This window comes from Oryctolagus cuniculus, chromosome 19, assembly GCF_964237555.1.
Source record: "Oryctolagus cuniculus chromosome 19, mOryCun1.1, whole genome shotgun sequence".
Classification (NCBI taxonomy): domain Eukaryota; kingdom Metazoa; phylum Chordata; class Mammalia; order Lagomorpha; family Leporidae; genus Oryctolagus; species Oryctolagus cuniculus.
Genome location: NC_091450.1, coordinates 15,738,094 through 15,750,564, shown reverse-complemented (window position 1 = coordinate 15,750,564; position 12,471 = coordinate 15,738,094). Strand labels below are relative to the sequence as shown.

The 12,471-nt window shown below is 54.6% G+C and overlaps 1 protein-coding gene across 1 annotated transcript; it reads right to left on the bottom strand.

Annotated features, from left to right (window-relative positions):
• Positions 1-10,970, bottom strand: NDUFAB1 (NADH:ubiquinone oxidoreductase subunit AB1). Its single transcript, XM_002711824.5, has 5 exons — positions 10,706-10,970; positions 5,558-5,680; positions 2,793-2,880; positions 1,106-1,205; positions 1-157 (listed from the first exon to the last, which is right to left on the bottom strand). Exons 1-4 carry the CDS (start codon positions 10,871-10,873, stop codon positions 1,114-1,116), a joined length of 471 nt encoding a protein of 156 aa, XP_002711870.1. The 5' UTR covers positions 10,874-10,970; the 3' UTR covers positions 1-157; positions 1,106-1,113.
• Between the last annotated feature and the right edge of the window lie 1,501 nt (positions 10,971-12,471).

Here is a 12,471-nt window from a genome sequence, read left to right as displayed (position 1 = left end):
TTGGCTTTATAGGTTTATTTCCACAGGGCAAAACACTTACACAACTTAAATACAAGTCCGACAGAATGACTGTCGAGGCCAGCGAGCTACCAGCACGCCTTCCCACTTGCAGAGCCTCGCGGCGATCTCGCAGGTGCTCCCCGGGCGAGGACGGGCTCTGGCGAAGACAAGGAGAGGTCAGCGGTGCTCTCTGGGGTACCGTTACCCACCACTGCCTCCCGCAGGTGCTCAGTGCGGGGCAGGTAAAGCCAGGCCTCGGAAACCGCAGCTACTACTGATGGGGAGGTTTGCTTACACCAGGCACAGATGACAGCAGACACATGCTGCTCGGTCTGCCGCCACAAAGCCCCAGGTAGGTCCTGTCATCATCCCCACGTACACTTGAGGACACTCGCAGAGTGAAGCCCCCTGCCTGAGCGCCAGGCTCACTGACTGTAGCAGAGGTGGGAATAAACCTGGTGGGCCAGCCCACGAGGCTCCCCGTCACCCGGCTGCCTCGCAAGCAGGCTGGGCAGGCTGTGGGCGAGCCACCCTGCCTCCCTTGCTAGTAGGCTGGGCGGGCCATGGGCGAGCCACCACGGCTCCCTTGCTAGTAGGCTGGGGGGGCTGTCCGGGTCACCCTTCCTCCCTCACTAGCATCTGGATGGGCTGTGGGTGAGCCACCATGGTTCTCTCACTAGTAGGCTGGGCGGCTGTGGGTGAGCCACCACGGCTCCCTTGCTAGTAGGCTGAGCGGGCTCTCCCTGTCACCCCACCTCCCTCGCTAGCATCTGGGTGGCCGTGGGCAAGCCAGCACGGTTCTCTCACTAATAGGCTGGGCAGGCTCTCCCTGACACCCCCGCCTCCCTCGCTAGCACCTGGGTGGGCCGTGGGCAGGCCAGCACGGCACTCGGGTAGTCTGTACACGACTGCCCCCAGGAGGAGGGCTGAGAATCAAGGGTGTGTGTCTGGGAAGGAGGGGCTCTCATCCCCTCTGCAGGAGCCAGGTAACTGGAAGGGCCTGCATCTGTGGCAGGCACCTCCATTTTTTCCACTTCTTCTTGGGTCTTGCGTTATTGAAGAGCCACGGGTTAATTATATGTAAGAACATAATTCTGTCACTTACCTGCCATTTTATTCATAGACATCCTTCTTATCTGCAATGTAATCTACTATTTCTTGTGGACACATTAGCTTTTCTGCATCTATATCAGGGATTTCGAACCCTAGAAGAAAAACGTACAACCACGTGTGAGTGCTGAAGAAGCAAAGCCTCCAGAGATGAAAGCCCCTGGCCCTTGAGGTTTATCACAGGTTCCAGCAACGCTGATCCCATTTACTTGTGAGCCACTTAGCTGCGAGACAGCACGAGCGCCAGGCTGCGTGTGGCACTTGTTCTGTGGGACAGGATTCTCCTGAAAAACCCCTCTTGCTAAAGGACACACTGCAGTGGGCTTTAACAGGCACAGGCGGGGCGCCCATCCCCGGGAATTACAGAGCATCTGCATGAGCCCAGCAGCACCGCTGCTTCCTGTCCCTGAGGATTTGCCTCTTCAGGACACTGCACAGAAACCGAACCTTAACATATATGGGCTTTGGGGCCGGCTTTGTGGTGCAGCAGGTAAAGTCGTGCCGGCATCCCACATGGGTGCCAGTTCTAGCCCTGGCTGCTCCTCTTCCAACCCAGCTCTCTGCTATGGCCTGGGAAAGCAGTAGAGGATGGCCCAAGGCCTTGGGCCCCTGTACCCATGTGGGAGACCCGGAGGAAGCTCCAGGCCTCTGGCTTCAGATTGGCCCAGCTCTCGCTGTTGCAGCCATTTGGGGAGTGAACCAGTGGATGAAGACCTTTCTCTGTCTCTCCCTCTCACTGTGACTCTGCCTCTCAAGTAAATAAATAAAAGCTTTAAATAAATAAATAAAATACATGGGCTTCTGTGGCTGTTTTCACTTTCTCAAGGTTCACCCGTGTCGGAACGCGTATCATTCTGCCTTCCTTTTGAGGAATGGCTGGGATTTCAGAGTTAACATTTAGGAAGCGCCTTCTTTGGGCCAGATGCCGAGCTAAGCACTGTACATAGCACTGCTCATTTTCACAGCAGTCCCAGCCCTGATGTTTTACTGTGGCCTCCCCACTTTACAGCTGAGGACAGGGCTCTGAGATGCCGTCGGTTGCGCGGGCTCATACACAGCTCAGCCCACCCGCAGATGGGGTTCTCTGAACCAAGTCTTCTCAGCAGGGCGGCACAGACGGCCTGGGCTTCCTGCTCCTGCAGCTCACCCAGAAGAGAGCTTTCCAAGGTCTCATGTGCACAACAAACAGTCTCTGCAGAGAACGTGGAGCGTGCACAGGAGGCGTTACAGGAAGCCGAGGCCTGAGGGCTATGTGTGTCTCGTCCTCACTACACCGTTCCTCCCACCTCGTTCTCGAAGCGGGCTAAGGTGTCACCACCACCTCTACAGGTGAGCCTCTTGGAATCCCATCTTGAGAATCTAAGTCCTGGGGCTGGCATTTTGGTGCGGCAGGCTAAGAATCTAGGTCCCACAAGTCCCCAGGCCCTCTCTGGTCATTCGCACTGGGTACCGGCCAGGGCTCACAGCCAGGCCTGCACTAAATGCTGTCTGAATAAATAAATGCACTCTTCCCGGCATTTGTTTCACCTAAGGGTAAGGAGCTGGTGGCTGACTGGGGGAAGGTGAATGCTATTTTGCTGTTTCTGTCAGTATGATTCCTACTCCCAGCATTGCTTCCGATTTAATCCACCTAAATCAAGAAGCACAGCGTGCAGATCCAAGACCAAGCCTGTGTGTGTTACCAAATTCGTCTTCCATGGCCATGATAATCTCCACTTGGTCCAAACTGTCTAAGCCCAGGTCTTTCATAAAATGGGAATTTACCGAGAGCTGCAAGAAAAGAACACCAAAGACAAAATTTAGCAGACTTAATGCCACTTCATCGATGCCACTTAATCATTATACAGAAGGCTGTTTTTCACATGCAGGCCATAGCTGACGCCTGTATGTGTACATAAGAGCAGGGCTGGGACGTACATGGTGCACCTGCACAGTTGTCATCTTAGGAGCTGCGTTTCCAAGTGGCTGACGACACGTGTAATGGAAAGGACTTCACTTCCGTGTTGTTGCGCTCTCTGATAACCGCCCTGGGTGAGCCCTGCCGGAGCTGGCTTCCTCGCTGCCTTCCTGAAAACCACCCACACCCTGGAAGTGCAGTGCTCCCCCTCAGCAGCCACTGTGGGGCAGGTGTTTCGCCTTGTGGGCCCAACCACAGCACCCGGTCTGAGTCCTGGCTCTGGCTTCTGATGCCGGCTTCCTGTAAATGCAGACCCTGGTAGGCAGCAGGTTATCCCTCAGGTGACTGGGCTCCTGGCCCCCCACGGGAGACCTGGACCTCATGCTCAGCTCACAGCTGCAGCCCTGGCTGCTGCAGGTGTCTGGGGAATAAACCAGCAGATGGGAAGTCTCTGTCTGTCTCTAAAACAAAAGCAAAAGCGCTCCCACATCAAAAACTAGCAAACCCATGCAGCATGTTCAATTAATGAAGAACGACTATTTCAAAATCTTTATTTCATTTCTATCTGAAAAGCAGAGAGGGAGACAGAGAGAGATCTTCCACCCACTGGTTCACTCCCCCAAATGCCCCCAACAGCTCGGGCTGGATCAGGCTGAAGCCAGGAGCCTAGAACTGCATCTGGGTCTCCCACAGGGGTAGCAGGGGCTCAAGTACTAGAGCCAAGTACCAGGCCATCTTCTACTGCCATCCAAAGGCACATTAGGCAAGGGGCCGGCACTGTGGCACAGTGGGTTAAAGCCCTGGCCTGAAGCGCTGGCATCCCATATAAGCACAGGTTCTGATCCCGGCTGCTCCTCTTCCAATCCAGCTCTCTGCTGTGGCCTGGGAAAGCAGTAGAAGACGGCCCAAGTCCTTGGGCCCCTGCACCCATGTGGGAGACCCGGAAGAAGCTCCTGGCTCCTGGTTTCGGATGGGCGCAGCTCTGGCCGTTGTGGCCATTTGGGGAGTGAACCAGTGACGGAGGACCTTTCACTGTCTGTAACTCTGCCTCTCAAATATATAAATAAATAAAATCTTTAAAAAAAAAAAAAAGGCACATTAGGTGGAAGCAGAATCAGAAGCTGGGAATGACTCGGCACTTGAACACGGGCTGCGGGCATCACACGTGGTGATGGCTTAACGTGCTGTGCCCCAAAGCTAGCCCAGGCACCGTGTACTTGAGCGATCATCTGCTGCCCTCCAGGATGTGCACTAGCCCAGAGCTGGATCGGAAGCAGGGCAGCTGGGACTTGAAATGACACCAACCGAGATTCAGGTGTCCCCAGCAGCAGCACAGTCGCTGGGCCACATGTCTGCCCCAAGAGGAGATTTTATTTTTCATTTTATTTGAAAGATGGATCAAGACAGAGCCAGCCAGCCAGAAACAGCTATCTTCCATCTGCTGGTTGGTTCACTTACCAAATGCCTGCAAAAGCTGAGGCTGGGCCAGGCCAAAGCCAGAAACCTGAACTCACTTGGGGTCTCTCATGTGGGTGGCAGGGACCCAAGTACTAGAGCAGGAAGATGGATCAGAAGCACAGCTGGACTTGACCCCAGGCACTCTGATTTGGAATACGGATATGTCAAGTGGCATCTTAACAACTGTGTCGAATGCATATACCCAGGAATTTTAGTTTTTTAATTTTTAAAATTTGAGAGAACAAAGAGAGCGCCTACCCACTCCCCAAATGCCTACAGCAAGCCAGGACTGCTGAAGCCGGAAGCCAAGGAACATGGGTGGCAAGAACCCAACTACTTGAGCCATGCCACTGCCTTCCAGGGGTCACATTAGCAGGAAGCTACCATCAGCAGCTGGAGCCAGTGTGCTCTGTGGGTGTCCTAACCAGTGGCTTAACCACCAACCCAAATGCTTGCCCCCAAAAAGAAGTTCTTAAAGGAAGCTCCTCTAGGAGTTAAGTTACAAAACCAAAGCACAGGGGCTGGCACTGTGGCTCAGCAGGTTAATGCCCTGGCCTGAAGCGCCGGCCATCCCATATGGGCGCCAGTTTGAGTCCCAACTGCTCCACTTCCAATCCAGCTCCCTGCTATGGCCTGGGAAAGCAGTGAAAGATGGCCCATGTCCTTGGGCCCCTGCACCCGTGTGGGAGACCTGGAAGAAGTTCCTGGCTCCTGGCTTCAGATCGGCGCATCTCTGGCCATTGCAATCATCTGGGGAGTGAACCAGTGGATGGAAGACCTCTCTATCTCTCTCTCTGCCTCTCCTCTCTCCTTGTAACTCTGACTTTCAAATAAATAAATAAATCTAAAAAAAAAAAAAAAAAAAAGGGCAAAGCACAACAGTGTACCAGCACTCGGACTTTCCCTGGCGGGCGGGAGACATGCGTGACCACGTGTAAGATACCGTGTGAGCACACGTCTCCCACAGCTTGCCCATCTTGGAAGCTGTTTCCCAGAAGGGGAATTCGGTGGCTGGGGCTTCAAACATCCTCTTGGACAGTTTCAATCTCATGCCACGTGCTTTGGTGCGCCAACAGAAAACAAGCTGATTACCTTCTCTGGGTCAATCTTGTCGTAGAGTTTCAAGACGTAAAGAACGCGGTCCCTGATCCCCTCCAGTGTCAGAGGGGGCGCATCGCTGTACTGGCGGCACAGCTGTGTAACACTCCCTGGCACCTAGGGCAAGAGCAGGAAGGAAACGTTTGTCCTTGAATCTGAAACGCCGCCACATACATGCACACACCTACCGATGTCTTGCACAAAGATATTCTGGGGGTTACGGAACCAGCCTCCTAGATTCCACAGGCCACTGGGACAGTCCAAGTCGCTGGTCCAGTTCTGCAGCATCACCTGGGCCTCCCTTCCTCCCAGAGTAAGGACCCCTCTGATACCCAGTTCGTCCTGCAGCAAATCCCCCGTCTCCTCACGACATCATCGGCATCCACAAAGCACTGCCACCTTTCCCCGGCAGCCCCGAGCCACGCAGTAACCCACATGGAAGAGCTGTGGTGGCAAACCGTAAGGACCGCCCACTCTGGCTCCAGCAGCGATTACAGTGACCTGGGCCCTGGCCACTGGAGCTGGTCACCAGCCCGAGGGGCGATGGGGAGCCCGGTGGACATCACATTGCAACCGGTTTCCCTTCGGGGCAGGCTTCCCTGGTGCTCCCCGGCCAGAACGCAAGCCTGTCTGACCGCTGCCATGGCACAGGTGTTTGATGTTCAACTGTCCGGATTTCACTCACCAAACGTGCAAGGAGCCCCAGCACACACTGCAGAGGGTCTGATGCCAAGGCAGACACACAGGGTACTCAGAAAGCTCATGGGAAAAATGGAATTAAAAGATAAACTTAGGAGCAGGTGTTTATTAGCCCAGAGGGTTCAGACACCCACGTCCCGTTTCAGAGAGCCTCGGTTCAATTCCTGACTGTGCTGCTGCAGCCACTTGGGGAGTGAACCAGCAGATCAAAGATCTCTCGATTTCCATCTCTCCATTACTCTGCCTTTCAAATAAAAAATAAATATTAAAAAGAAAAGGAGTATTCTCAGGGGTGCAGAGTGCTTTTCCTTGGCCTCCATTTCTGGTCTCCGTTCCAAGGACAGCACAGGCTGAGACCTGGGAGAGGGGCTCCTCACTAGGCCCGCTCATCAACAGCCTGGAAAAGGTTTCCAAGTGACCGATAAAAGGAAGACGCAGAGAAGTCCGGAGAGGAGGAGGGAGAACACACGAGCTGACGGTGGTAATGACAGAAGTCTGCAGTGGGACACAGCCCCTGCCAGTATTCAAGAAATGTGGCAGTCAGGGCCGGTGCTGTGGCACAGCGGGTTAACGCCATGGCCTGAAATGCGGGCATCCCATATGGGTGCTGGTTCTAGTCCCAGCTGCTCCACTTCCGATCCAGCTCCCTGCTGTGGCCTGGGAAAGCAGTAGAAGCTGGCCCAAGTCCTTGGGTCCCTGCACCTATGTGGGAGATCCAGAAGAAGTTCCTGGCTCCTGGCTTTGGATCAGCACAGCTCCGGCTGTTGTGGCTAATTGGGGAGTGAACCATTGGATGGAAGACCTCTCTCTCTCTCTGCCTTTCCAATAAATGAATAAATCAATCTAAAAAAAAAAAAAAGAAACATGGCAGAATCAGTGGTGAGGAGCCAGAGAGAAAAGGGGAGGCCACTGGGTTCACGGGGGAAGGAGGGTGCTGGCGAGGAGTTCCTGCGCACGCTGCCCACGTGGCCCACTAGGTGCCAGCATCGTCCCCAGCAGTGCCCTGGGCACATTCCACCCCAGGTGGGACACAGCAGAGGGGTCAGCAAGCGGCAGGGAGGTGCAGTGGGCTCGGGCTCAGAGCCTAGAACTAGGCTGCTTGCACCTGGGAGGGTGACTTAACCTCTCTGTGCCTCAGTTTTCTTATCTGCAAAATGGGAAAGACAACAGCATCACAACAGGACTGTTGTGAGGCACCACAAGACACGGCGGGCTTAGAGAAACTGGTGCCTCCAGGGCCGGCGCGGTGGCGCAGCGGGCCCAGCCTCCACCCGCGGCACCAGTTCCAGTCCCGGCTGCTCCCTTCCGAGCCCTGCTAATGGCCTGGGAAAGCGGTGGAGGATGTTGGACCTCTGCATGCACGTAGGAGACCCCTCCTGGCTCCTGGCTCCCGATAGGCCCAGCTCCGGCCATTGTGGCCATTTGGGGAGTGAACGAGGGAATGAAGAACTCTCTTTCTGTAACTCTACCTTGAACAAATAAATAAATCTTTGGAAAAAAAAAAGGATTTAAAAAAGAAAAAAACCTGGTACATTCGAGCGTTCTTCAAAAGGTTCATGGAATCAAAAAAATAAGTTTACCCTGGTCCAAAAGTGTCTGAAATCCATGCATAGTATTTTACCAACATGCGTTTCATGAACTTGTTGAGTGCCACTTGGGGTTACCTAGTAGGGCCATGACGACCATGACCGGCCAGTGTCCCCCCAAACACCTGATGCCACTCCTTCCCTCTCAGGCCTCCTTTTGGCTCTTTACTGACTTCTTACTAAGCTCAGCTATGGGGCTGCCCTATGCACTGGCATACACCTCCTTCTGGGAGATACACAATGAGGAAACTGAGGCAGAGCAGGTGAACTGCCCCACTGCGGGCTCCACTGCATCGCCTTTGGAGGGTCTTCTTCCTGCTAGGTCTCAGCTAGAAGGGGAGGCTACAGAACGGGCGAGCCCCTGCCAGCAGCCCACGTGGCTTGTTTTAGGTGTGAACCGGCCTTCCCCAAGATCCACGCTTAATAATTCCACGAGAGGGGCTGCAGCTGCGGCATGGCGCCACCTGCGTTGCCAGCATCCCATACGGGCGCCTGGTCATGGCCCAGCTTTCGGAAGCATTTCAGATGGATTAGGGATGTTCAACCTGCAGCTGGCACGGCCAAGCTGGTCCTGCGCAAGTGCTCTGTCTGCTCCTTAGAGCCATGCCCTGCAGAACTGCTAGAAAATGCTCCTTGTCCTCGAGGTGCCAGCAAGTTCAGACCTGCGGCCTGCCTGGACCCAGCGTTAAGACATCCAAGTTCTGTGTTAAGCTACTGCCCTTGTTTTTCTTTTTTCTTACCTTCTGTCTTATATTTTGTATTTTTATACCCAGGAAAGCTGCCTTAGCTCCTTTTTTGGAGTAAAAGGGCAAAATTAGGATGTAAATAAATAGCTAGTTGCTCTTGGGTGAGTGTAGTAATTTTTTTTAAAAGATTTATTTACTTGAGAGGCAGAGTTACAGAGAGGGAGAAACAGAGAGAGAGGTCTTCTATCCGCTGGTTCAATCGCCAAATGGGCACAACAACTGGAGCTGGGCCAATCCAAAGTCAGGAGCTGCTTCTGGGTTTCCTACATGGGTGCAGGGTCCCAAGCACTTGGGCCGTCTTCTGCTTTCCCAGGCCATTAGCAGGGAGCTGGATCAGAAGAGGGGCAGCCAGGACTGGAACTGGCACTCGCATGGGATGTAGGCGCCACAGAGGAAAGCCTACAGTGCCACAGTGCCAGCCCCAAGCATAGAGGGAAATTTTGACAGCAGGAAACAGGCAGAACGAGCAATAGTCCAGACGAGATGAAAACTGCTGGAGACTTGGGACATATAGTAACAGAAACCACGAGAAGAGACCACACGTGGACTGTGTGTGTGGCACAAAAGCCTGAGACACAGGAACACTGAAGGGTTAGAAAGGTGGGGCCACCGCTGGGGCGTAGTAGGTTAGGCATCTGCCTGCAGCACCAGCATCCCACCAGCATCCAGTATGCGTGCCAGTTTGATCCTGGCTGCTCCACTTCTGCCTGATGGCCTGGGAAAGCAGTAGAAGGTGGCCTGAGTGCTTGGGCCCCTGCCCGCACATGGGAGACTGACAGGAAGCTCCAGAAAGATCCAGAGGAGGCTCCTGGCTCTGGATTGACCAGCTCTGGCCATTGCAGCCATCTGGGGAGTGAACCAATGGAAGGAAGACCTCTCTGTCTCTCCCTCTCTCTGTAACTCTGCGTCTCAAATAAATAAATAAATCTTAAAAAAAAAAAAAAAAGGTTAGAAAAAGTGCCCCCCAGGTAGCAGCAGAGAGGAGACACACCAAGGGAGAGCAGCTTTGCAACAGCGTAGGGAAGGAAGAGCAGCACAGGGCAGGGGCTGGCCAGTACACAATGAAGGCTGCAGGTGTCCAATGAAGACAAGCGCTCACCTCTGTCTTCTGCACCCCTCCACAGCCAGCCCAAGTCCTGGCCCCCATCTCTGAATGAACTCTGAACCACTTTGCAAACAGACACAATGGGCCTGCTGCCGCCTAGGTCAAGCAGGCAGAGGCAGGGGGACGTCTTCAGGCACCGTGTGATGCAAAGTGTGGGCCCAGGCCACCACCGGCAGGACCCCAGGGAGCCCATCCAAGGAGAACTCCCGGGCCCCTTCTCAGCCCTGTTGAATTCAAATCTGCGTTGTAACCCACGTGACAGGCAGGCACAACCAAGTCTGAGAGTTGGTGCCTGAGAACTCGCCACTTTAGCCTTACCTTGAAATCCTTCTCAGGGACCACTCAGCAGCCCCCACCCACGCACTGCCCTTTGAACCCTCAACTTGAAGGTGACCCTGCGAACCACAGCATAGCCGGCAACGCTCCAGGAAGCAATCCACGTTAAGTTCCCCAGGCGACCTGAATGTGCAGCTAGGGCTGACAACCGCGGAGCTGCACACTCGCCCAAGGTTAAACAGGCTACGTGCCACCTGGTTCCCGGTCTTCCAGGAATGGGTGAAGGGTGCCGCCGCGAGAAATGAAGGCAGGAACTCTGGGAGGGAACCGCTCTGGAGGCGTCTGGAGACCGGGGAGGCCTCCCCTTTGCACCCTGTATTCCCCGGGAAAGCGGCGGCGGCCGGCGTGTCGAAGGCCGAGCCGGCACCGCACCAGGAGCTCCGCCCACGTCACCTGCACACGCACCTCGGCCGCGCTCCACGAGGGAGAGGCTGGCACCCGGGCATAGCGGCTCGGACTGGCGCTCAGCGGGTTAGAAGACCAGTCCTGCCCCAACACTAGGCGAAGCTCCTCCTCTCGCCCGTGGTCAGGGGTCACCCGGCCCCCCAGGACGGGTCTGCGGAGCAACCCCGGCGTCCCCCGCCTCACCCCTGCCCGCACCGGCGCGGCCCGGTCCCTGCCCCCCGATCCCTGACCCCTGCTAAGCCCCATCAAAGTCACCGCGAGTCACCTGCACGAGCACCGAGGCCGGCTGCAGAGCCCCGAGTCTCGTCCGGGTCCCTGCGGAACACAAGACGGTGCCGAGAGGCCGGACCGAGGCCAGCGCGGGGACGCGGGGCAGAGGGGAGAAGGCCGCGGACAGGCGGCGGACACAAGAGGAAAGGACACGAGCCGCCATGGCTACGCCGACCCAGGATGCCCCGCGCCGCGCCCTCCGGCCCAGGTTTCCTCTCCCGCTGCGCGCGGGCGACGCACGGAGCGGCGCCGTCGGGCGCTGCCGGCGGTGGCGGCCCCTGGCGGCCCCTGGCGGCACTGCGCCCGCTGGACCCTGCCGCCCAGGAGAGCCCGCAAGACATCACTGGCAATAAGAAATTAATTTTTATTTCTTCTTTGAAATTTCTGAAGTACAGTTACTTACGAGTGTTGGTGCCGTGATTCTCCTGTAGGTGTTAAAATTTACCTAATGCATATCCAAACGTCAGAACCGAAATAGGAATGTGAAAAAGAAAGTATCAAGTTAAACATACCGCGCAGCAGCAGGTGTTACGGTGCTTGGGGGACCCAGTACCCCAGCTCCGTTTCTGACCCAGCTTCCTGCTAATGCGGCACCCTGGGAGGCAGCAGGCGATGGACGACAGTGGAGTTCCTGGCTCCTGCTTCCGCCTGGCCCAGCCCCAAAGATTGTGGGCATCTGGGGAGTGAACCGGCAGATGGAAGATCTTTGTCTTCCCCTCTGTCATTGAAGAGTTAAAATTGTATATGTATGGGTGTCAAAAGTTAAGCTTAAGCTTACAGGTTTAAACCTTCCTGGTGCAGCTGTGAAAATAAAACAGAGTAAAGTAGCACCTTGACAGTAGGGACTCCATTTTGGAGCACTTGAGACTGCATTCTGGGAAAGCAACCCCCCCACCGTGAGACTCTGGTCTGAAACTATGATCTCAAATAGTCGGACAATAGCAGTGCACTACACCACCCTTGGCAACGCACAAAAACCCCCTAGCATGATTGCTCAAGCTTAAAAGTAGAAAGGTTGCACCTGGGTTACCTGGGCTAATAATGAAGATGTGATTTGTCTATGTCTTAAAATCATAATTGCTGATTGTAAGATTTTAGCAACCGCTTAGCAACCGTGTATTCTCTCCCTCCTCCCGATTTTGCGGTTTTTGCCTTTATAAACCCTATGCTGTAGTTCCTCACTGCTCCTCTGTCCTTGTCAGAGGGCCCCAACATGTTGGATCAATAAATTTAACCCTTTGCTGGTTGCATGAGAGAAAAAGTCTCTTGGAGTCGTTCCTCGGGCGGTGGGCTTTTTTTTGGACCCTAACATCATCCTGCCTTTATAAATATTTTAAAAATACACACTATGGCCGGCACCGCGGCTCACTAGGCTAATCCTTTGTCTGCAGCGCCGGCACCCCGGGTTCTAGTCCCGGTCAGGGCGCCAGATTCTGTCCCAGTTGCTCCTCTTCCAGGCCAGCTCTCTGCTGTGGCCCAGGAGGGCAGTGGAGGATGGCCCAAGTGCTTGGGCCCTGCACCCCATGGGAGACAAGGAGAAGCACCTGGCTCCTGGCTTCGGATCGGCACAGCGCGCCAGCCATAGTGGCCATTTGGGGGGTGAACCAACTGAAGGAAGACCTTTCTCTCTGTCTCTCTCTCTCTCTAACTCTGCCTGTCAAAAAAAAAAAAAAATACATACTGTATAGTTAACAGCAACAAATGTAGGAATTATGATAAAGATGATATATCCATTTAAAATTTTTACAATGTATAAATACA